General features: G+C 41.5%; 1 protein-coding gene across 1 annotated transcript in view; it reads left to right on the top strand.

The window, feature by feature from the left end:
* The window catches only part of ARL8A (ARF like GTPase 8A), a 38,431-nt gene that overhangs the window by 2,977 nt on the left and 11,567 nt on the right, over positions 1-23,887 (top strand). Inside the window, exons 2-3 of the mRNA XM_083617639.1 lie at positions 22,132-22,212; positions 23,524-23,597. Coding sequence (XP_083473765.1) covers positions 22,132-22,212; positions 23,524-23,597 — 155 coding nt within the window. The remainder of the gene's footprint in view (positions 1-22,131; positions 22,213-23,523; positions 23,598-23,887) is intronic.

Raw genomic sequence — 23,887 nt, 5'->3', positions numbered from 1 at the left:
TACACTTTTTAATATGTCTGTCTCTTGCATTCATAATCTTTTGTAACCCTTGTGGAGGGTCTGCAAATGTTGATTCCTAGCCTCTCATTTATGTACTCCTGAATTTTGAACGGCGAAGACATGACAATGCAAACTGGATAATATGCTAAATAGTGAGTCGTGTCTGATGTGTTTGCTCCAGAAGAGATGCGTTATCATTGACCACTGATTCAGCAGTGTTTTCTGGGCAGAGCCATGGAATTGGCATGTGATTTCTCAAGGTTTAAACTGATCCTTGATTTGAAATCTGGACCTTTCACCTTTATTTTTTTAGTATACTCATATTCTTATTTAAAAATTATTCTTTGCCAGACCTTAGGATAGATAAACAGATCGTTACATTGTTTTATCCCCACAACAACGAATTGTGAATTGAAACAGAAATGGATATGCCTTCTCCAAGCCAAATTGTTTTGGTTTGAGAAAGGTAACTTATTTTCATAGCAGATGGTCACTCCTGATGATGCCCAGAGGCCTCCCAGTCCTCCAGCTGCGAGGATGTGCATGGAAACCCCCAATTAGGATGTAGCTGCTGCAACATGCTCTGTCAGGTTTCAGGGGCATGAAGAACTATTAAAATGCAGTTCCTTATGTCCTTCCAGCATTGTCTAGGGATTACAGGAGGGAGTCGAATGCAGCCCTGCAAACCTCTCTTGTGTCGACTCTGAATGCCAGTTACTGAGAATCACAAGCGGGTAGAGTGCTTTTGTTCTCAGGTTCTGTTTTAGGGGTTCCCATAGGCATCTGGTTGGCTGCTGTGAGAACAGGATGCTGGACTAGATGGGCCACTAGAGTGATCCAGCAGGCTGCTTCTAGTTTCTCATGCCCTTAGGACTCAGCCCAAACAACACCCCTTCTGCTGCTTCACCCCCTCCTTGAGTGTTTTTTGCCTGGCTGGAAGATAGAGAAAGGCTCTGAGGGTATGTATAGAAACTAACCAACGTAGTAAGGTAAAGGTTACATTCATTGCTCTACCCTTTGACCCTGTCCACCACTGGCATGTGTACCCTGGAAAGTTGTCTAGAAGGGAATGGGGCCCTTTGAAAAAGGTTCCTCACTCCTGGATTACAGGAACCATGGAAACTACATTTCCCCATAGTGTCAGCTGGCCTCAAAAGGTTAAAAAAGGTAAAGGTAGATGGGATGGGTGGGGAGGTGTCAAAAATAAGGACATTTTATCTCCCCCCCCCCAAAAAAATTTAAGATCTCCTACATCACTAGGTTGATCCTGGTCCTCCTATATCCCAAGCTGCCAGCACACTACCGTAGCATAACCGTTGTGTTACAATACAGTGGGTGAATCACCTTGTTGTTCAAAATTGTTTTGCAGTGACTGCTGATTTCAGTGTTCAGGATGATATAGAGCAGGGGCAGGTAGACCTCAGGCTTGTGGGATCTTCTCTGTTTAAGCAGAACTCTCAGATCTACTGACAAGAGCCAGGTACATAATAGTGGATGGGTGGAAACATACCCTTGGAATTTTTGTTTTCAGTAGCAGAACTTACTGAGCTTACGGGCCTATCACACAAGGGTCCACTCCTGTTTCTCCACCTCGCGCCAGCTTTCTTCATCTTTTCACTCTAATTTAGAAGAAAAAAGGTCTCTGTGTTGCTAAACAATTGGAGAGTCAGATTCCTTGCTGATCTACCCCAAATCATTCATAGATCTATCAGTAGATCCCAACCTACCTTCTGCCCACTGCTAAGACAGAACAGAGCATATGCTGAGGAAATCTTCACCAGTCTCTGGTTACAGCTGGAGCCCTTTTAAGTTGAAGGTGGGAGAGAGAGAGATGAGTAAGCAGGCAGCCAGCACAGTGAGAGGCCTACAACTCTCTTCAGCCCTACTTTTGTGTCAGACTTAAAGAGTCATACTGGAGTATACAAGCTCATTTATTCTCAGCTGCCTTTGTCTTTCTCTCCCACTCCAGTCTTTTACCATGCTGTTTCTTTTGCCTGTAGAAACCTCTATACAGTATCTTTCTTTCCCAACTCTTTCCCCCATTTTTATCTGGCTAATGCAGGGCCTTTCTTTTTGTGTCCCATACAGCACCTAGCATATACTGTTCAGCATGGCTAAATAAATGATTAGCAGCAGTAAAAAGATCCTGTTTCAAGATGTTTATTGACAGCTGATGCGTAGTAAGCACTGCAGAACAGGGATTGCTTGATGATTGCTCTGTTCACATGTTGTGAAATCTCATGCCCTTGGAGTGATGCACCAATGCTGTGCTGAAGACTGTGAATCTTAAGCCACTCATCAAGCAAGGAATGTGCTAAGTAGGTTGCCTTAGACATGTCTCCAACTTGCTGCCTCGGTCTCCCCACCCCCTCCTGTAATATGTGAATAAAACTGGTCGTCCTTACAGGATTGTTGTAGGGTTTACTGACATAGCTCTTATGGATTGCACATATGAAGTTATTTTTCTTTTTTGCTTGCCCTTCCTCAGTTGGGAATCAATATTAGAGGTCTTTTATTAATGAATTTCCTGGTTACATAGTGGCTGCAGACACACCTTACATTTAGAACTAATGACTGTCCGCCAAGAATCTTGAACTAGTGCACTGCCGACAGAGCTACAGTTCTCAGCACCCTCAACATGGTACAGTTCCTAGGATTTTGGGGGTGAAATCATGCGCTTTAAATGTATGGGGTGCATGCAGCCAACAATTCTAGAAGATGAGAGGTTTATTTCATTGTATTTGACAGAAACAATGGCACTCAGTTGTTGATGTTAGTAGTCTGAATGGACTGGTCGTGTTAGCAGTGGTACACTTATATCCTGTTGCAGCATTCATTCTTGTTAACAGCCATCTCAAGTAAAGCTACCATCTTGAGAAAGAGACAGTGTCCTTGGACACTTTATGTCCTTCCTAAAAGACTTCATCAATGTGTTAACTGTGGTTCTGTATGGCTTTAGGAATGTCTTATGGCTACATAAAGCTCCTTTAAATATACATGGTTGCTCTGCAAGTGCTTGGAAAATAAGGCTGCATCAGATCATCCACATAAGCACTTTTGGAAGGAGGGAGGTCACTTGTGAGAATGTATTGTATTATATGGCAACGTAATTGAAAGCACATTACTTGCTGAGGATAATATTTTCTGTGGTGTAATGCCATGCCTGAAGCAGTCATTACAGAGTGTTGTTGAATTTTTTAAAAATGTGAACAGTAGAACATTTTGTGCACTTCAATAAAAGGATTTATTAGGTGCTTCTTGTAATATAGCTAGATGGTACTTTAGACAGGTATGAGACGGTTACCCTGTCTCTTTAAAAATATGTAAACAAACCAGTTCTGAGATAGACAACAGATGAATGCCTCTCTTCTCAGTAAGTCAGGTTTTGCTGTTTTAGTGTCTGATGTCATTCTGTTTGTTCCTTACTTATCCAGAGTCTTCCAGGAAAGCAGGCTGGGCAAATGTCTAATAAATAACTACTTTCGGAGGGTGAAAAAGGGTAACATTTCAGCCCAATCTTTTGTGTAATCACTGCACAAAAACACACCTGATTGTACAAATGTAGAAAAAAAGAAATCCCTCCTCTGACTTGGTGCCGGCCTTTTGACCTGGGACTGGGCAGGAACCCAACCCCCTGAAAGTGAAGCCGCCATATAGGCCTTGTCAGAAGCTTCACCCAATATATTGTTAATGGTTTCATGCAAGATGTGTGGAGCTTGCTGGTGAAAGGTGGGCAGTGATCACTGTCATTAGGTTGTTTCTGTATAATGTGTGTAGGATTACAGCATTTTATTTTTTTAATCACATTTATATAATCGCTTTCCTCCTGGGAGCTCAAGGCAGCATAGATTTGCTTTTCAGCTTCACAACAACCCTGTGAGGTAAGTTAAACTGAGAGCCATAGGTCTTGAGTCTTCTTTCTCTAGCCCTCTAACCTAGTATGCTATACTGGCTCTCACACTGGCAAAAAACCCAAAGAATGATAAAGGGATGTTGCGTAGTAAATAAGAGGAAGTGGAAGAGACAAGGAGTTAGGGGGCTGTTAGAGGACAATATATGACAGATGAAATAGAGGAGGGCACCTTGTTGGAAGGGTTAGCGGGGTCATCTAACTTAACTGCTGTTGTTGGTGTGCTGCATGGCAATGGACTTGGGGAATAACAGAGCATGATTGATGTGCAACTTTCAATATATGCAAGGGGAGGGGTCAAAGGACAACAGAAAGAAGTGGATTGGTGCAGCCTAGCTTGGTGGCCTACCTTTGTTTTGAGTTCCATGACTTCCAAATCTGGCAGTTCTTAGCACACTTCATTGTTATTGCAGGATTCATCCTGGTAGACCTGGAGCCAGAGTGAAGCAAAGAGGAATAAGGGTACAGATTTGCCCTGTTGAAAAGCAGTTTTAAGAGGTTCGCGTTAGTATATGCTGGGCAGGCTGTAACCCAGAACTGGTATCCATGACCCTCCAGCTAGTAGGCATGATTGAAGTTAGCCCAACAACATCTGGATGGCCACTGGTTCCCTATTCCTGCTATAAAATGTGTTGGCCTTTGAAGTGGGGGAAATCTGAAAATTGGTTTCAGATTCCTGCTCAGTTGATGGTCCAATCCTATTCCTTCATCCTAATCTACCTCACACAATTGCGGGGGTGAAGCTAAAGTGGGATAATTCCACCCTCCCCCTTGTGCCATGTATGCTATTCTGAGTTCACTGGGAGAACAGTCTGATTCCATTCTTGTATTTGGAACCATGGGGAGCAAAATCTGCAGTAGAAAGAGACACGCATCCCATCTGTTCTTCTGTCGTTTGATGGAAAGACCCAAAACAATCTTTTCAAATAACTGTTGAGGCGGTGGCTGACTACCCACCAGCTGTGCCTCTCACCTTTTGCTACATGTCCGTCCTCTCGCTGCTGCTGTCTGCTGGGCTATCCATTAGCCTGTGTTCTGGATTCACAATGTGGGGGTGGCAGCGCAACTGCCCTACACTGTGTTAATAGACAACACAGCCCTGTCTTAAGGACAACTTCAACCTCCTTGTCTGCACCCTCTGAAAGGGGCAGTTGGCCAGATGGAGAGTAATTGCCCTACAGGCAAATGCCAAATTTCATGGGAAATGTTTTTGACTTTTTATTGTTGTTAGTTTTATTTCCTTCGTTAACATGTTACCATTTTTAAAAGTTTTTAATAATAATAATAATAACAACACTCCAAAAAACATTTGAGGAAACTGTATCTCTCGAATATGATTGTGCTAGATAAAACATTTGCCTGTTGTTGGAAGCTTCCAGTTAATCTGTGGAACTTCTTAACTCAGTTACGTTCTAGAACTCATATTAAGGCTAGGATGTGTCACTTGGAAAGTAGGAATATATAGTGTAAGATCTCATCTAAAGGGAGAGAGGTAAACACACACAGGGTTGTCGTTAAGGCATGCTGCTCAGCAAATTGTAAAAGGTTAGAAGGTTAGAAAATTGGGGTTTTAAAAAATGAAGCGGGACGTCCGGAAATTCCTTCCATGATAGAGCATGAAATTCCGTATGTGCAACTTGGATATAGTATCCTGAAAGAAGGAACAGGATAGTGTTTTTTTTTTTGCAGAGTTGAAGGGAAAATATTCTGTATCGGGGTCAGTTAGATTTGGTCACAGTTTTGAAGAAAATTGGAAGTGACTCTAGTGTGCTTTACTTTGTAAACCTTCCCAGTTATGTAGTAAGGAATGATTTTGACATTATTATGCAAGCCATGACTGTTTCCTTGGCTGAACTATCTTGCCACAGATTCTTGCTGGTGCCTTCAGGTGAATGGCAGAAAATGTGCCCCTCCTTCTATTACTAGAGATTCCATCCCAGAGGGAGAGTGCTGTGCAGGGAGAGCAGTCTCATAATGCTATTTTCTTGTGTAAGGGGGCAAGCCATGTGGGTAAGCTGTGTGGGTTTGCCCTTTGTATCCTAGAAAAGAGTGGTGCAAATATTCTCAGTGTTAAAAAAAACATGCCAAATGCCTTTCTGGGCTGCCTACACTGTTTTGGAGTCTGAAGACTTGTGATGATAGTCCAGCAAGGAAAAATCAAAAGCAGGGTGAGAGATCTTAGAGAGCTGGTGGCAGTGGGAGGAGAAGTAGTGTTAGAGGAGGGGTGGACAGTTTAGCTGCTCTTAGTTGCTTGCAAAGCTCTTATGTTATATTGCAAAATATGCATTAAACTTAATAGCAAAGAATTGTTGACAAAACCAGCAGAGATTTTAGAGCCTGCTGTACCCAAACAAAACAAACCTCAGCATAGCTTTCGCACATGCCTTTAAAACCTGCAATAAGAAAGGAGGAAACTTGGTACATAAAGCACACACAGAGCTGTAAAGTTGGCCCCTAAATCTCTCCCCTTTTTTCTGAAGGTTCTCCTGTGGCTCCTTTCTTCAGTGGGATTGCCAACTTTTGGTGGCTACAGCTCCTTCTCTACCTGTAACAACTAGTTCATATTTTAAAAGGATTAAGAGATTAGAAATAAGGATTACCAGTTTTCCCCCCTGATGAGGCTGCTTCGTGTCTCATGGGGTTGCCAACTTTTACTGGCTGCTGCTTCTCAACCTGTCACTCTTTGGGTGACATTAGCAGGGAGATTTGTTGGTTCTCGTGGCCTACAATTACCCCGGCTTATTTTTATTCATTGGTTTTTTGTTAAAATCCCTGCCATGAATTTTCCAGTTAGTCAACAAACCTAGCATTTAAAGGTTTAATATAAAAAGTGGAAATTCAGCAGGTAAAGCACATATAGAACCACACAGGTGGCCCCTAAATCTCCTGCCCCTTTACAGTAGTACCTCTGTACCTCTGGATGCGAACAGGATCCGTTCCGGAGCCCCGTTCGCATCCAGAAACGAACGCAACCCACGTCTGTGCGGGTTGCAGTTCGCCACTTCTGCGTATGCGCATGACATCATTTTGATCGTCTGCGCACGTGTGAGCAGCGAAACCCAGAAGTAACGTCCTCTGTTACTTCCGGGTCGCCGCAGCGTGCAACCCGAAAATACTTATCCCGAAGCTACTTCAGCCGGAGGTATGACTGTATTCTGAAGATGTCCTATGCCTTTCCAAGTTGTCTATCAGTAATCCAGTCATTGTGCACCCCAGAAATGTTTCCACCTTCCCTCAATGCCTCTCAGTTTTTACACATTTCCTGTGATCTCTTCTGCCCATCTCTTTTCACACCTAAACACTTAACTGAACTTTAAACACTTCAAGGCTGAAGCCTGGTTTGTGAGTACTTTGATCTCTACCCTCCACCCCCATTCTTTTCTGTTTCACACAACCACACACTGTCATTTTCAAATCAGCGTCTCTGACTCTCTCACATTTCACCCGGCACTCCATTCAACAGCCCCCACACACGGAACCTTCTCCATATCAGGTTCATATTGGGGGAGGGTGGGTGGGGATCGCACACTTACGAAACTGCATTGAGTAATATTGGCCACCAAAATGCCCTTTTTAATAAAAACTGCAAACATGTTACACAACTCATTAATAATGGCAGATACCAAGTAGACCTTTGCCTTGACCTAACACAACAAACAGCTTCCCAAAAGACACAGTTCAAACAAAGAAACCCTCCCCATCAAAGTCTATAGAAAGAAAACACACACCACTTACCAGCTTGCCACAGTCTCTTACTAAATGAACTCACTTCGAATAAGCAATTTCTTACCATTTCTACTCCAAATTCGGCATGGGCTGCTCTCAAACCAATTTTTCTTATACACTGTTAAATATCAAATCATGCTGTTGAACCATTTCCTAATTATGAGCTATAGAACCCACACCCCATTTTTTTTACCTACTCTGCTGTTGTAATCCTTGCTTATTAACAAACAAATCTGTGCTGCTGTACAGTCATGAAACATAGAGATAAACATCAAAGAAACCAGCAACTCACACATAACAGTTTCTAGCTCACTCCATGCACCAGTGTGTAGATATCTTAAAATGTAGGTCAAGTAAGTGAGTACAGTCAGTGTGTGTGTGTTTAGCAGCACATCTGCTTTAATGCTGGCAGCAATATGACTTCATATAATCACTTGTTCCTATTCCCATAAGTTTTGATACGAGTTGTATCTGAAGATTTGGGTTCTTTTCCCTTTTTTTGCATTTGAGTAGATACAGAAGACACTTTCAGTTCTCTGCAGTCCTTCCTCCCTCCCCATCCTGCAGTGAGTTACAGAGCAGCGCTTTCTTCATAAGGCCCTCTCTCTCAAGCTTGTCCTTGGCTCACAGTTTTCTGCAGTTATGATAGATCATAGCATCTGCGTTACCATAGCAGATTAGGTGCTCATTGTTGGTTCTGTTACATTTCAGTGTTATTTTCATCTTCTCTCAAGGAAAATCATATTTGTTTCTTGTGATTTACATTATCAACTATCAGAAGGAGATCTGTTTAGGATGCTAACTGTGTATGTCCATCATAAAGCTGTCTGCTGTGACCTGAGATTTCGGTATCAAGGTTCTCCTAATAACAGCATTTCAAGGATCCTATCACCTTTGACATGTGTCCAAAATACTGGATACTTCCAGCAAAATATATTTGTAATATTAGCAGAAGGTTATTGACAGCAGACTGACACAAGTCAGATAGGGGTGGGTGGGTGTCCACATTTGCAAACATAAAAAAATGCAAATCCCTTAACATACAGGACTCAGAAATCATTGCTGCCAAGGAATTTCATTCAGGCTTGGGCATGAATTACACCTAAAATCTAGTATTGTCTGCTAATCCCCTCTCCCCCCCCTCCAAGTGTCATACTGTTACAAGTAGTGACCATTTTAGGTGCATCCAATGGATGTGCAATTACTGACAAACAGGTCCTTTTGGACACAGAAAGAAGGCAAAATTAGGGCAAAACCAGGGCTGGGTGGAACGGGGCAGGATGCACTCGGGGGCCGATAACGGAACCCCCATGCAAAATGGTTGCCTCCTGTACAAGTATTTTTCCAGCACTGTAAACTTCTAGCCTACCAAGGCTGGATGAAGCTCCTGGGAACTGAATATGCGTAAATCGAGAAATTTCTGGATGAGAATTTGCTGCAACCCATCAAAGCCTTCATTTGACAGTCCTGATGAGGGAAAGTGGTCTCATTCAACAAGCCTTCTAATCTTTATCTCAACTACTATCTTGTCTTGAAATTGATTTGATTTGATGTATGTCCTGTTGTGTCAAATTGTTTTTATACTTATAGTTGTTTTTTATTGTTCTTATATAGGCCATTGTTTTAACTGTTTTTCTATATGTAGCTGGTTTATGTATGTCACCATATTGTGAATCACTTCTGAGTGCTTCATGGGAAGCAATTCATAAATTAAATAATTAATAATGGCGTAGATCCACATTTTTCCAAGCTATTGGAACTCCCAGCTATCGAGGCAAGTGATCAGAGTTGTAAGCCAAAACATTGTGAGGGCACCAGATTGGGGAAGGCTGGTGTGGATGGATTATATAGGCCTACAAAGACATAAACAATTCACTTTCAAGGATAAACCTGAAACATCTGACATGTTCCTGCCCTATTGCAAATGTAGCGAATACTAGAGGTTCCTGTCACCTGCCGAGCCCTTGAAGGCTGCCCTTGTTTATGTGCATGCTTTCCTGTTGCCGTAATAGGATGCAGTCATAATCACTGTCCTTGCAGATGGCAATAGTAGGTGCTTGAACAGAAGCAGGGACCTGAAAATACACGGAATAGATTTTATAGGGGACCATTTATTGGCCCTTCGGTGAAAATCTGTGTCTCATTAGACAGTAGCTATTTGGTGTCAGCCACTTTTTCCTTGCTGCACTGCTTCAATTTTCAGCTACAACCATGTGCTCTGTCTAGACTGCATTTCCCGGGAGACTCTAAACCTGGCTGGCTAGCCAGTCCAAAATGTAAACTCCCTTGGAGAGCTGTGTACTGGGGGCAACAGATATTTGCAGAACTGGGGCATGAGCCCATGCATAGGGGCTTCCCTTGCAACCTCAGCTTGTGGGTATTGGAGTGGGACTACCCTGAGCTTAAGATATCAGGGAGGAGCAAGCAGAGCTCTACTGCTTCAAAATGTGTTTGCATTTTATGTTGACAAAATCATTGAAATGTAGTATGGGGATTTACATGAGGGCAACAAAAGAGACTTATACTAGAGCCTAGAAGGATGAATACCCTCAATCATTACACAATGTTCTGAGGATGGCGTGGACCTGTCTAGAATAATAGACTTGTAGAATGGGAAGGAACCCTGAGGATCATCCAGTCCAACCCCCCTGTGATGCAGGAATCTCAACTAAATCATACATATAACTACAACTGAACGTATTTCATATAGACATCAATTTGTGTGGACATTTGGAGAGCTTTATATTAACTTACATGTTTAACGTCAGATGAATGTACTGATGGCTACTGTATTCAGACTGCAAACCAATGGTGGGTTTTTTGTCACTGCATTATTTATATACATTTTTATTTTATTCTTTTTTTCTTCATTGAATTTGCAAAAAATAATAATTTTAAAATGTGTGTACCCTACCTGACAACAGTGCATGAATAGGAGCCCAAGTGTACTGAATACTTTTTATCTTTTTTAAAAAAAAAGTTAATTAAATTTTCAGTTTTCCATTTTACATACTGTTCGATATCCCACAACTTCTTTCCTCTCTCCTTGGTTCATTTTATTTATCTTTCATTCCTGCATATTTTGCAGTAACCATTTTAGTTAGTTCTGCAGCTAGAATCTTATGTTCATTTTTCACATGGTCTAGTCCTCATCTGAAGACTTCAAAAAACAAAGCCATACTTCCCCTGCCCACCCCTCCAAATATTCTTATGAGGTTCCCTTCTCCAGTCTTCAAAGAGTGGCTGGGAGTGGGGAGGCAGAAAAAGCTCCTCCTTTTCTTCTAGCAGTGGCAGATTTAATCTGAAATCGTAAGATCAGTACTATGCCCAGAGCTCAGAAACTGCTGGCAAACTGTCACAAAACGCCCCTATAACAATGGGAGTTTCAAACACTGCAACTAACAGGCTCCATGTTGGAATACTTGGAATAAGGCAACTTCATAGACAAATACCCTAGAGCTGATTCTTGCTCTTCATTTCGAGACTTGGATAAAAGGTTATTAGGTTCTGTTCTAGAGTACATATTTTAAATAGACAAGTATCATGCTGGAAATGCATGTGCCCTGCAGACATGACAAATGGTGTGTATGTTCTTTACTGTGGCATTCTCATCCATACCAAGCATAAAAGCTAGAGTTGTCTCAATGACACCAGGTTTTTGCAAACTTAACAATGCTTATTTGCTACCTAGCACCACTTTTGCATTCTCTTCATATGAAGTGCAACTTTATCCAGATGAGAGTGCATTTTCATTACTCTGGAAAGATTTCCAGCAATTCCCTCTGTTTTTGTAGTTGTCTTGGGAATTGCCTAAAGTGCATGCTATAGACTCCCATTTAAGAATCGCTGGACAAACATATTGGATTGGAAAGCTTGGATTCAACTCGGTGATTATAAATGGACTTGCAGAGAGGCAAGTCCAACTCTGAACTGTGCTTCTCGCCTATAAATTGAAAGTGATACTGACTTGCCTTACAGGATTGTTGTCAGAATAAATGAGAAAAGGCCAAGGGACGAGATCATTGCATTATGGTTGTGGCAGGCACCATGGGCTGTAAATCTAAAGGCACACAATTTTAGCATATCAGTGGCACCTCATTAATTGCAGCTTTCCAAATTTTGAGAAGGTACTTCATGTGCTGCCTAGGACTGTTTAGCCAAGGAATACCCTATGGTAGTGGCTTGAATCTTGTTCTAATGGGTCTCTGTAAGTTGAAGGAAGAGGAGACAGCTCAACTGCACTTACCTGGGGGCAAATTTAAATATGCACTTATCTCCACATCTGGAGGCAACATTAAAAGGAGTTTTATGAGGGAGGTGGAAAAACAGGTAAAATACTGGTTCCAATTTAATTACCGTATTTTTCGCTCTGTAAGACGCACCAGACCACAAGACGCACCTAGTTTTTGGAGGAGGAAAACAAGAAAAAAAAATTCTGAATCTCAGAAGCCAGAACAGCACGAGGGATCGCTGCGCAGTGAAAGCAGGAATCCCTCTTGCTGTTCTGGCTTCTGGGATAGCTGCGCATCCTGCATTCGCTCCATAAGATGCACACACATTTCCCCTTACTTTTTAGGAGAGAAAAAGTGAGTCTTATAGAGCAAAAAATACGGTACTTGATGCAAGAAGCACCAACTACTATTGACTTTTGGCCACCTTTCTGATCTTGATCCCTCAAAATCAGGTTGTGTGTGCTGGCAAAGGCTGAAATAATCTCAACAACTGCTTGTATCTCTCTTGGAATGCTGTTCTGATATGTTGAATGTTAGATTATACTATGCTGTAGGATTTTTTGTGTGTGTACTGTTACCCCAAAGTTACGTGCAATTTCTCTCCCTCTCTCTTGTAATATTAGTACCTGTGGTCATCCAAGAAAGTTGAATGGTGGGAGATTTAGGACAGACAAGATGGATTACTCCATCACACAGTGCATAGTTAAACTGGAATAGGTTACTGCAATGTATAGAGATGGCCACCAACTTGGATGGCTTTCAAAGGGATTGGACGTGGAGGACAAAGCTAGCAATGTTTGCTTGCCATGATGGCTTTATATTGTCTCCAATATCAGAGATAGTATATAGGCAAGTGCTGCCGTGCTCATGCCCTGCTTGTAGGTTTCCCGTTGCTTGCAAACTGCAAAAACAGAATGCTGGACTAGATGGGTCTTCAGTCTGAACCAGCAGGAGGGTTCTAACGTAGTTAGGGTAGCCACTTTACTAATGAGCTTTGGATGCTCTTGAAATCAGACTGTAGTCCCAGTTTCATTCTGACTGACACATTGCAGGCCATATGAGGTCAAAACTGTCACAACTTTAATGCCTCCTATTTTACTTGAAATCAAAGCTCCATCTACTCTTAATTTAAGGTGCTACTGGAAGGGAAAAAAATTTTTTTGTTTTCTCTTAATTTGTGAGCTCTCTTTGATTAGTGCACATTGAAGTTGCCATGATAGATCACTACTATCCTTGAATAAACTAGATACAGTTGTCTGCTTGATTATTTCCTGCAGACAACAATATCTCTACCTATTAGAGCAATATGAATGCAACACGCCTAAGTTTAGAGGGCTTGTGAGAGGGGGGATGATCACTTAGATCAGGCACATCCAACAGGTAGATCATGATCTACTGGTAGATCACTGGCAGATCACTGGCACCCCCCAAAGAAGCTCAAAAACTTTGGCTCCTCTTTTAAAAGCTCAACAACTTTGACCTGAACCCAGTTTTTAACTCTGTGAGTAGATCGCAGTCTCTTGGGAGTTGGCCACCCCTGGCTTAGATGAAACCATTTTCCTCGGGGTAAAAAGATTTGCAAACTTCATGGAATAAATGTGTAAAATATGTATCTCATATAGAAAATCAGTCTTGTATTAATGTGTGAGTTTTGTGAAAATCTGATTACAATAGAAAAAGGGCAAGTGTGTTGGTGGCAGCTGATGAACTTTGCTGGGGCGTTTTGGTTTATGCGAACTTCAGAGCTTCTACAATGAAGCAGCAGGAAGATGATAAGGGTGTGTGACTGTAGTTCAGTGATAGTGCATGCTTTGCATAGACAGGCCTATTGCTTAATTTCTAAAAAGAGAGTTAACAGCTGCCCAGAAAAGCCTAATGTTTTCTTCTTAAGAATGTAAGAAGATAGGCTGTGTGTTTGCTCCATAGGCACAGGAAGAGAGGCACTCTACATTGCACATAAGCACATTATTTTACATATTCCTGTTCAGCTAAAATATCTTGGGGCTGCTTCATATGTTTTTAGCATGAGCTTGCTTACTATTTGCATACAACTATTTTTGCTGTTGTGATCAGTCATCACTTTCTCTTGTTTTCTTCAACACATGAGAACTTAGTGCTGCATGATTACCCCTCAGGGCATGTCCACATGCTTGCTTTAAAGCTCCTTTGTGACTTTTTTTAAAAGTAAGTCTGTTGTGCTCTGTTAAGACATATTCAAATTTATATGTGTTCGTGGCACTTAATTCTTTCCAGGCATACCCCTTGTGGTTAAGAGCAGGGCAAAGTAAACACGGTCTGTTGCATTCAAGTTAAAAGCCTATCTCTCCCCTTGTAAAACTTTTTCTTTCCCATGTGTTTGCATCCTTCTATTCTAAACGTGGTTCTTCAAAATTTTGGTGGAATAGTGCTCTTGTGTGCACTAGCGCTGGGCTGGTTTTCAACATTGTGATATATCAGCAGCTAAACATTGCAATATACTGATATATCACCATGTCTGAAATAAGGATGGAGCTATGTAAAAACATTGGCTGGTTTCACAATTTCCCCACTTCGTTGTTTTTGCACAACACACACACATACACACTCACACAATGATTTCATGATATATTGCCAGGTCATTAGTATCATGATACAGACTTCCAACCGGTTTTGGATGATTATATTGATGTCTCATCCAGCCCTAGTGTGCACAAAATGCTAGGAACCCAGTTTGCTTCACTGATTTTCAGCATGCACATTTACACTCCCTTTTTATGCTATATACTGTAATTCTAAACTCTTAACTTTCTCAGCTTTGGTTCATGTGTATAAACTATTTCTAGCTTCAGAAAATCATATTTTAAAACAACAACACTATGTTTAAGCAAAAATAAAGAGGAACTATTGGGAAAGAAGGAAGTATTGGGACCAGTAGCTACACTAATACAGAATCAGAGCTCTTCACCTGTATTATTTGCAGAAATAGATGTAACATTGTAAAGTTTGAGGGAAACCTATCAAACACATCATAAAAGTACACCCAAAGTAGTGGTCTATTTTGTAGATGATGTCCAACATGTTTTGACCATGATATGAAGATGCTTGTTGTCCCAAACCTTTCGGTAGAATATACCAAAAACATCTCTAAAGAATATAAAAGGTAAAGGTACCCCTGATTGTTAGGTCCAGTCACGGACGACTCTGGGGTTGCGGCGCTCATCTCGCTCTATAGGCCGAGGGAGCTGATGTTTGTCCACAGACAGTTTTTCCAGGTCATGTGGCCAGCATGACTAAGCCGCTTTTGGCGAACCAGAGCAGCATACAGAAACGCCATTTACCTTCCTGCCGGAGCGGTACCTATTTATCTACTTGCATTTTGACGTGCTTTCGAACTGCTAGGTGGGCAGGAGCTGGGACCAAACAACGGGAGCTCACGCCATTGCGGGGATTTGAACCACCAACCTTCTGATCGGCAAGCCCTAGGCTCTGTGGTTTAGACCACAGCAACACCTGTGGTTGAAACTTGTGCATTCTTCACAAAATAAATTGCCACTTTCAGGCACCAGCTTAAGGCCTGCCTCTTACAGTATGTTTTAGTGTGAGTTTGTTTAATGTTGTGCATCTCCTTCCAAATGAACTTACCTGCCTATGCGGTGGGGATAAGAGGTCATATTTGTTAAAAGCATTTGGAGAATGGGGCTAACTTAGTTCTGCATTATTTAGCATTAAACCTATAGAACATAAATCTACACCAGAGACTGAGAGTGACTTAGGCATCATTCCTGTGCCTCAGGGACTCCTGGGAAACCATAATTTTGTGAGGGAAGATAAGGATTTAAGAGTTATCACAGACTACCTTCTCCAGAATCCTTGGGGTGGGAGTGGGGAACCACTAACAGTTGAGAATAAGCAGGTAGTGTCTCTAAGGCTGGGATTTCTTCCAGATTAAAATTCTAGAAGGGGATATCTTTGTTGGAGTTCACAAGGCCTTGTTTTTCAAAAACAGCCACCCTTTCACACAGTGTGCGCTCCCTTCCAATCACACTTGCTATTCTGGATTGTGCTGTCCAGTATTTGTAGGCCTTTCTTTGTTGCTTTTTTAAAAGCCTTGGCTTATGAAAACATATTGGCAAGTGTTTCTTCAAAGACGTATAATCTTTCCTTAGCATAGTTTTGCTTCTCTTGTTTCAGTTACTTGTGTGCAGTATGAAGCTGTGTACCACGGTGGGCTTTTTTCATCTTTTGTGCTTTCCGTTTTCGTAGGAAATACCTTTTATATTTTCAGGGGTGCCAGGTGCTCAGTGGTGTGCTTGAACTGAGTGTGACTCAGCAGGTTGCGGTGAATTTGTCAAACGAGATTGGCCTGATCTCATTTATCCAATAAGGATGACCAATTATGAGCGCATGCACTCAAACTGATCACATCTCTGTTGGGTAATGCATATTAACCATGTAAAGAAAAAATGCCCTGTGTTTTTCCCTTATCCCTGACACTGCACTTTAAATTAGTTGCCATGCTCTTAAACATAGCTACCATTTGTCCTTTGAACTGTGAAATATTCTGCATTGATATTCAAAAGGTGGACAGGGTTTTTTTTTTTTTTTAAATCCAGGCATCATTATTAATCTTTACTATCTTGCATGTCAGCTGAAGTTCAAACCCTTGCTTAGGGTGCAGAAACAATCCTGAACTATTAGACAGGGAAGTTGATGGATATAATACTTTTACCCAAACGTACACCCACCCCCACCCCAGGAAGCCACTGGAAAGTTTAAGAACTGAACCTTACTATTTCAAGTATTGAGTCAGTGTCAGTTTCATAAAATACTATATACCGTAGTTTTCGCTCCATAACGCACATTTTTTTCCTCCTAGAAAGTAAGGGGAAATGTCTGTGCGTGTTACGGAGCGAATTCCTCCGTGGCTCGCTTTGAAAGGGGGGGGGAGGAGGGAGAGAAGCAGAGCCGGCTTGCTTTAAAGGAGCAAAGCGGGAGAGGAGAGGAGCCGCTTACACAAGTGTAAGCGGCTCCTGTCCAGTTGGCTCCTTTAAAGCAAGCAGGCTCTCTGTCCCTCCTCCCCACTCAGCTCGCTAAATAGCAGATCGCTAAGTGGGGGGGGGGTGAGCCGGGGAAGAGGGAGAGAAGCAGAGGAGAGCAGCCTTCTCCCCTTAAACCCCTCTTCTGCATTATTAGCAGCATCCTTCTCCACATACCCCACGCGTGCTCCTCGTCCCTTGAGTGCTTTTCCTTCCCTCCCCACTTAAAATGTGGTTACAAAGCACAGATCCACGTGGATCCTCAAGATTTTGCACTGGGTCACCCCAAATTCACCATCAGATCACATAACATGTCCATGGCTACAGTTTGCACCAAAAAAATCACGCACCCACTGTTGCCTGGGGCCGCAGTGGTGCAAAAACATGGTTACAAACATGAATCCATATGCATCCTCAGGATTTTTGCATTGGACTACCCCAAACTCACCGTCAGATCACATGTCTGTGGCCACAGCATGAACCACAAAAATCATACATCCACTGTTTCGTTTAGAATTTTTTTTTCTTGTTTTCCTCCTCTAAAAACTACGTGCGTGTTATGGTCGGGTGCGTGTTATAGAGCGAAAAATATGGTAAATATTATAAAGATTTGAGACCAGATGGACACTTTTGTATCAGAAAGATTTGGTTCCCATATTAGTTATCTGAAAATATTGCCCCTTTCTTAACTAAATAGGAGGTGGCAGATTTTCAGGAACCCTCCCCTGGGAGATCTGAAAAGCACTCAAAGGATCCTTTTCCAGACTGGCTGGAGCCGTGAATAGAGCAGTCTTAGGGGATAGAGGTGCACAACAGCATTGTGTTGCTGGTCTCACTGGTTCTATTAATAAGCAATCTTTTTTTAAATATATATGTACATATCCAAATATGGGAGAGTTGCAGAAGTCTACAAGTGGGTTTTTGTAAACAAAGACCTGTTTTCCCAAATGAAAAATATGAAGAAGTTATTGAGCAAAGGGGTCAAGTTAGATAATTTGTTTAATAAAATATATTTCTATCTCACCTTTCAGCCAACGTTGGCTCCCAAAGTGGTTTACAACTACTAAAATCCATCACAAAATTCACTGATTTGACAGATTGTCTAACAGCAGTAATAATTGAATTCTGAACAATCATTCAATAGACTAACTAGCACTCAAAATAACTTCAAGGGGATGAAGATAAAGAGAAGCAGCAAATCTGGATACCCAGTTGTACTCCATATTTATCATGGAATGAACTGGTTTCCAGTACTCTTGCTACATTTGTAGCTGAAAACAAAGACTGCTTAATCGGCAAGCTAAAAGAAGTTGTTGTGCAGAGTTTCTGCTATCAAGCAGCGTTTCTGCTATCTGTATGATAGTCTGCATGCAGAACAAATTGCTCCAGATTTCAACAGGCGCTTCTTGGCAAAAGAGTAAAGTTGCTCTGTGCATGTATGAGTCGTTTCAAAACAAATGCCAGGGTCTTTTTTGCTCTTTAGTCATATGAGAGCACCATGACCTCTGGCTCTAAGCCTTGTGTGTCATAACAAATGGAGGGAGGAAAAATACCCTGAAAGTTGTGTTGATAAAAGTGTGGCTTTTGTTTTTTATTTATGCAGTTTATTCACTACCCTACTGTTGAAAGTGATCTCAGGGTGGGTAATAGCAATTTTTAAAATAAAATAAAAACCAACAAAGCATGGTATGGTAAATGAAAACAGGGAGATTACAAAGCAGTACATCACCCATCTGTCCCAATGCAGGCCCTGTAGGATCATATTAGAAACTCTGGAAAATGGATAATATTGGTGCCAGCCAAGCCTTGGGAAAATGTTATTCCAAAACCAGGGTGTAAGTGCTGAGGTTACCCTCTGGCATGTCACAGGTTCACTGACCTCATTCAGAGATGGTGTTACCAATAGGGTGGACAGTATGGGGAGAAGCACTTCTTCAGGTAATCGGGTTCAGAGCCTTATACATCAAAACCAGCACCTTGAATTGGGCTTGGTGGTGAAAAGGTAGCCACTGCAGATCTTTAAGTATGGGTGTCATGTGGTCCCATACAGAAAATCTGGCAGAACTCTGGCAGTTGAGCCTTTTGCATTTTAAATTGCATTTTAGCCTGTATTTTAAATTGTTTTTTTTCTTTTTCTTTGTTCTTATTATGTTTTTACTGGAATTTTATTGGTGTTAGCTGCCCTGAGCCCGGCTCTGGCCGGGGAGGGTGGGGTATAAATAAAATTATTATTATTATTATTATTATTGTTATTATTATTATTATTTATTTGAACCAGCTGCAGTCTCCAAACTGTCTTCAAGAATAGCTCCACATATGTTAGCCCCAAATGGAGTTTACTAGAGCGTGGTTGTCACTCTTTTAACAGCTCTGTGAAACTGTGACTTGTTCACTGTCCATCCTCTGATCCAATAGGTCCTTCATCTGTGTTCTGTGAAGCAATTCTGAGTGCCCAGTGAGTAGAATAGTATGCTTCAAATAATAAATGGGTTGGTTTTCTTACAAATTCCAGTTGCCAGGAATTGTGAACAGGAGACTGCGGTCATGCTGATGTCCTATTTGTGGGCTTACCATAGGCATCTGGTTGGCTATTGTGAAAACATGGTTTTGGACTAGATGGGCCTTTGGTCTGATCCAGCAGTGGACAGGCCAAGCTTTCTGTTTACCTGTGGAGTCACACTTCTTTGAGGCTTTAAAGCCAAACGTTCACCTCGGTATCTGCAAAGCCTCTTGTGTTACCCATAACTCTAAATGACTTGTTCATCTCTTTGTTCTGGAATCTCAACATACACTGTGTGCATATTGAAATTTGACTCCACCCGCAATTTTCCTGGTAATTTTGATAGCCTATTTCACAAGTGCTATAGACCAGGGAAACAGAGAATGCTTGAGCTCATCCCACCAATGACCTTTTGGCCCAAGGACTGGAGTAGCATGGTTTGTTAAAACCCAGGTGAAATTTGTACTGGTTGGCCTTTTTTTGAAGCTTGTTGTTTTTGAGCCGTCTGTTATTTTCTCGACAAGTATCAGGTTATGCCTTTTGAAATGGAACGCTGGGAGAATAAGCACACAATCTTTGTGAAGAGTCTCGGAACCTTGGAAGATTTGCTGATGTGTCATATCTTGAGAAGCTGATGGCTAAAAGCACTCAGTTTTTCTAATCAGAGAGTTAACATAAATTCATTGCTGACAGTTAGATTTGAGCTGGAGACTCGCAGCCTCGTAAAACTTTGGAGGCCAGATTAAAAGCAAGAGAAGTTTAAGAATGTTGGTAATCTTAAAACCGTAAATCACTGAAAGAAAGCAGCAGTGGGCTGAACTCTGCTGACAGACATATTAATTTCTAAGGTCTTGTGACAATCTAATGTTGCAACTCATTGTACGTAGGACAGATAATTCCTTTCCACAGGGCAGATGTTGCCATTCCCTTTTCTGCTTCCTCTGCTCTAAGTTTGTCAACCTTAAATAAAGTGTTCTTGCTGGGAGCGGGGGTGGGTTATGTCTGAACTGGATGCCTTCATTGAGGTTTCATTGAGGTTCACACACTTCCTGTACGTATTCATGTGCTTCCTATAGGAATTGCAGGTGTTTAGTTTTGTATTTATTTGCAACATACTGTGAGCACACTTGCTGTTTGTTTAGAAAGCTTTCTTTTAATAAACAGGTAAAATTTGAAATTTGGGTGTTAAAAATGAACAGACCAGAATATATATAATAGACCTTTTTGACTCAGCAAGTGCTGAAGAATTGCTCAATGGGTATGTGAAAGTTAATTCCCTGCAGGCACTTTGGCTGGAGCAAAGCACAGAGTACCATACTGCAGTTATTACAGAAATGTAAGCCAACAGAACAAAATTGAGGAAAAAAGGGTGAAAACATGCTGGCTCAGGGTTTCTGCTGTCTGAACAAAGCAAGTCTGTCATAAGTGAAAGTTCTTATTCCTTGTTGGCTCTTAATTCATGTCCTGTGTTCCGGTGCATGCAAGTTGTGTTCCCAGGGAGCTTGTCAGACATTGCATTAAGTTGTCTTATAGGCTGTGTCTCAGCAGAAGCCAAATATGGAATGGGCCATGGGGACCAAATTAATTGACATGCAGATAACTGTACGGCCAAGGTGGCAAGCTTCCATTATTGCTACTTGCGTTCTTAGCATAAAGAACACCTCTCATTAAAGTAACTTTATCCAACCCTTGAGTATCATTCTTTTTCTTTTTTCTTAAAAAAACCATTGCCAGCAGCACTCTCATTTCCCATGTCCTTTCATAGTATAACCTGAGTATTGGCTCTGTCCGTTAATAAGGTTATTTCTCCTGAAATACATCTCACCTTCCCTGTCACTTCTCTTTATACAATGAAGGAGAAGAAGAAAACCTTGCACAAAATAGAGAAATTATACGTTCTCTGCACCCACGCACCCTTGATTTGTTTCAGCACTTCCAATCTATAAGATGCTTCCTGTTGTCCTGGTCTGTGCAGTCAACAGGACTGATGTGTCTGTGTGTCCTGCACATTTTGTTTCCAGTGCTTGCCAGCAAAAGGTTATCTGCCTCCTCATAAATTCTCTGAACCTTCATCAGCAGAGAAACAGTTTAATTACAGACATGTTGAAACACTGCCTATTAACAACAAAGCTGTTTTTAAAAATAAAAATTGAAAAAAATCCTGCGCTTTCTTCCAAATATTGCCCCCAAGGCAGCACTAAAGCCCCATAAAGGCAAACTGTAATCTATCTGGCAAGTGTCAACCCCAAATGCTCAAGCAAAAAGAATAATGTTTACCTGGTGCCTAAATGTAAACAAAGTAGGCACTTGGTGAATGGGTATTCCAGTGAATACCTGATATATAACAGCTGATTACTACCAGTGAAGCATATGGTTGTGTAGAACCAACCATGATTTATTCAGTAGTAGCCAGGAGGGTGTTACTTAAGAGTCTTTGCCTCTGGTTTCTTTCTCTCTCCACCCCCTCCAAAATATTTGATATCTTACAGGATGAAAGGCAGTTTAGAAATATTGTAATGTTTTCTGATATTAACCCTCAAGTATTATTCTGGTATATTATTCAAAGTGCTCAAAATGTGTGCTGCTTTTCAGGACTCGCTAAATAGGTACTTCTTTTGCTCTAGGAATGAACACATCTCATCACTTTTCCTTCTCTCAGGGGAGCTTGCTTAGCCAAGGTGGAACGCGGTAGACAGAAACAGCCAAGCCTTCCATATGAAAGACTGATCTATTTTTATTTTGTTCTAGTCGGGGCAGTTCAATGAAGATATGATCCCAACAGTGGGCTTCAATATGAGGAAGATCACCAAGGGAAATGTTACTATAAAGGTAAGATGCAGTATGTCTTGGGCAAGTGTGCTCCTAGATTTGCAACATAGTGCTGCAGACAAGCTTAGGGGTTTAAGGAAGCGCAGGCAGATCGACAGGGTTGAATTAACACCAGCTTTTTAAAACTATCTGCTGTTTCCATAACACCAAACTGGTTCCTGGGTGCCAAGCCGAGCCAACCCTTTCCTAGAGGACTCTTGGGATGCTCTGATAAGTTTTTCTTAAAATTGGTTCGATGTTCAAAGTATTGGGGAATTAAGTTTGCGGAGAGACAAGGCCCACCTCCCTCACCTGCAGTTTTTAAACTAAAAGTTTAACTCAGACTGAATGGTGCTGGAGTGGAGCTTGTGAATTTATTTTATTGATGGTACCCTGTTTTCCAACACAATTTGAGCACTAAACTGGTTGCTGCTTCTGGTTGTAATATTTTATACAGTTTTTATATGATGTGTTTGATTTTGTATTTTTTAATAACTCTTTGTAAACCACTCTTAAATAAAAAGATTGCTTATAGATACATATGAGGACAAAATATAGAAGTGTTTGCTTGTTTAATTTGTATACTGCTCTTCATCTGAGGAAAACAAGGAAGTATACAATATATCACAGGGTGGTTTACAATATAAGTTAAGGTTATTCTGGGGTTTCTTCTAGTCAAAACTGTGGATGTGAATTTCTGGGTGGTCTTTCTCTCACTATTGCTAGATACCCTATTGTTTTTGTGTGTTATTTGAATGATTAGCTCTGCTCCTGTTAGAGAGAGGAGTAGATGTTTGGTGGGAATCCTAAAAGGAATTGCCTAAGCAGAGTAGTGGCAGTAGAGTGTGTCTGGTTAAATGCAGGATTTCTAAATATATCAATAGACTGTTCGCCTCCTTCAGTTCCATTTATGTGTTTTGACCAGGAAAACACTGCAAATATTATTTAATTAGTTTGGATATCAGTTCCATCACTCAAGAGTTTTGTGGAGCTAATCCTAGTAAATTTTAATTTATCATAATACTTTAATTTGAATACTTGGGTTCTTTACAGCATTTGTAAGTGTGAGAATGCTTTTGTGAAGTGGCCATTGTTGCTCAGAAACCCAAGGCTCTCTGAAATCTTCTGGTAGCGCTTCAGATGGCTTCCTTAATAATAAAGAGTGTGGGCTGTGGAGAGACTGTGGATGACCATGCATAAAATGAAGACATGGGAAAGTGTAGAGCAGGCAGTGGGGCCAAGTATGTGCGAGTCAAGGAGAATGCTTGGGCTTGCAAATTCTCACATTGTAGTTCTCATCTATATTTTAACTTGCTGCTTCTTTCCCCACAGCTCTGGGATATTGGGGGCCAGCCTCGTTTTCGTAGCATGTGGGAGCGGTACTGCCGTGGAGTCAGTGCCATAGTGTAAGTATTCCATGCCTCGATTCTCAGTCTGTCACCAAGCTCTGAGATTGCCGTGCGCTACTCTCAAGACAAGTCCTAGGCTTCCTCTGAACACTGGAGCTGTGTGGTGGTGGTGGGATCAAATCAGTCCAATAAACTCAGGCAAAGATGAGGCTTCTTTGTTCCTCAGGACATATCCACTGTCTCTTGGATCACATTTGGAACTGTAAGAGATTTCTTACCTACTTTACAGGTGTGGCTTCACTTCTAAGCACAGGCTGGGTTCCTTTATATCAGGCCCGGGGAACCCG

Source organism: Podarcis filfolensis (genome assembly GCF_964270895.1).
Source record: "Podarcis filfolensis genome assembly, chromosome: 6".
Classification (NCBI taxonomy): domain Eukaryota; kingdom Metazoa; phylum Chordata; class Lepidosauria; order Squamata; family Lacertidae; genus Podarcis; species Podarcis filfolensis.
This window is presented reverse-complemented; position numbering and strand designations above follow the sequence as displayed.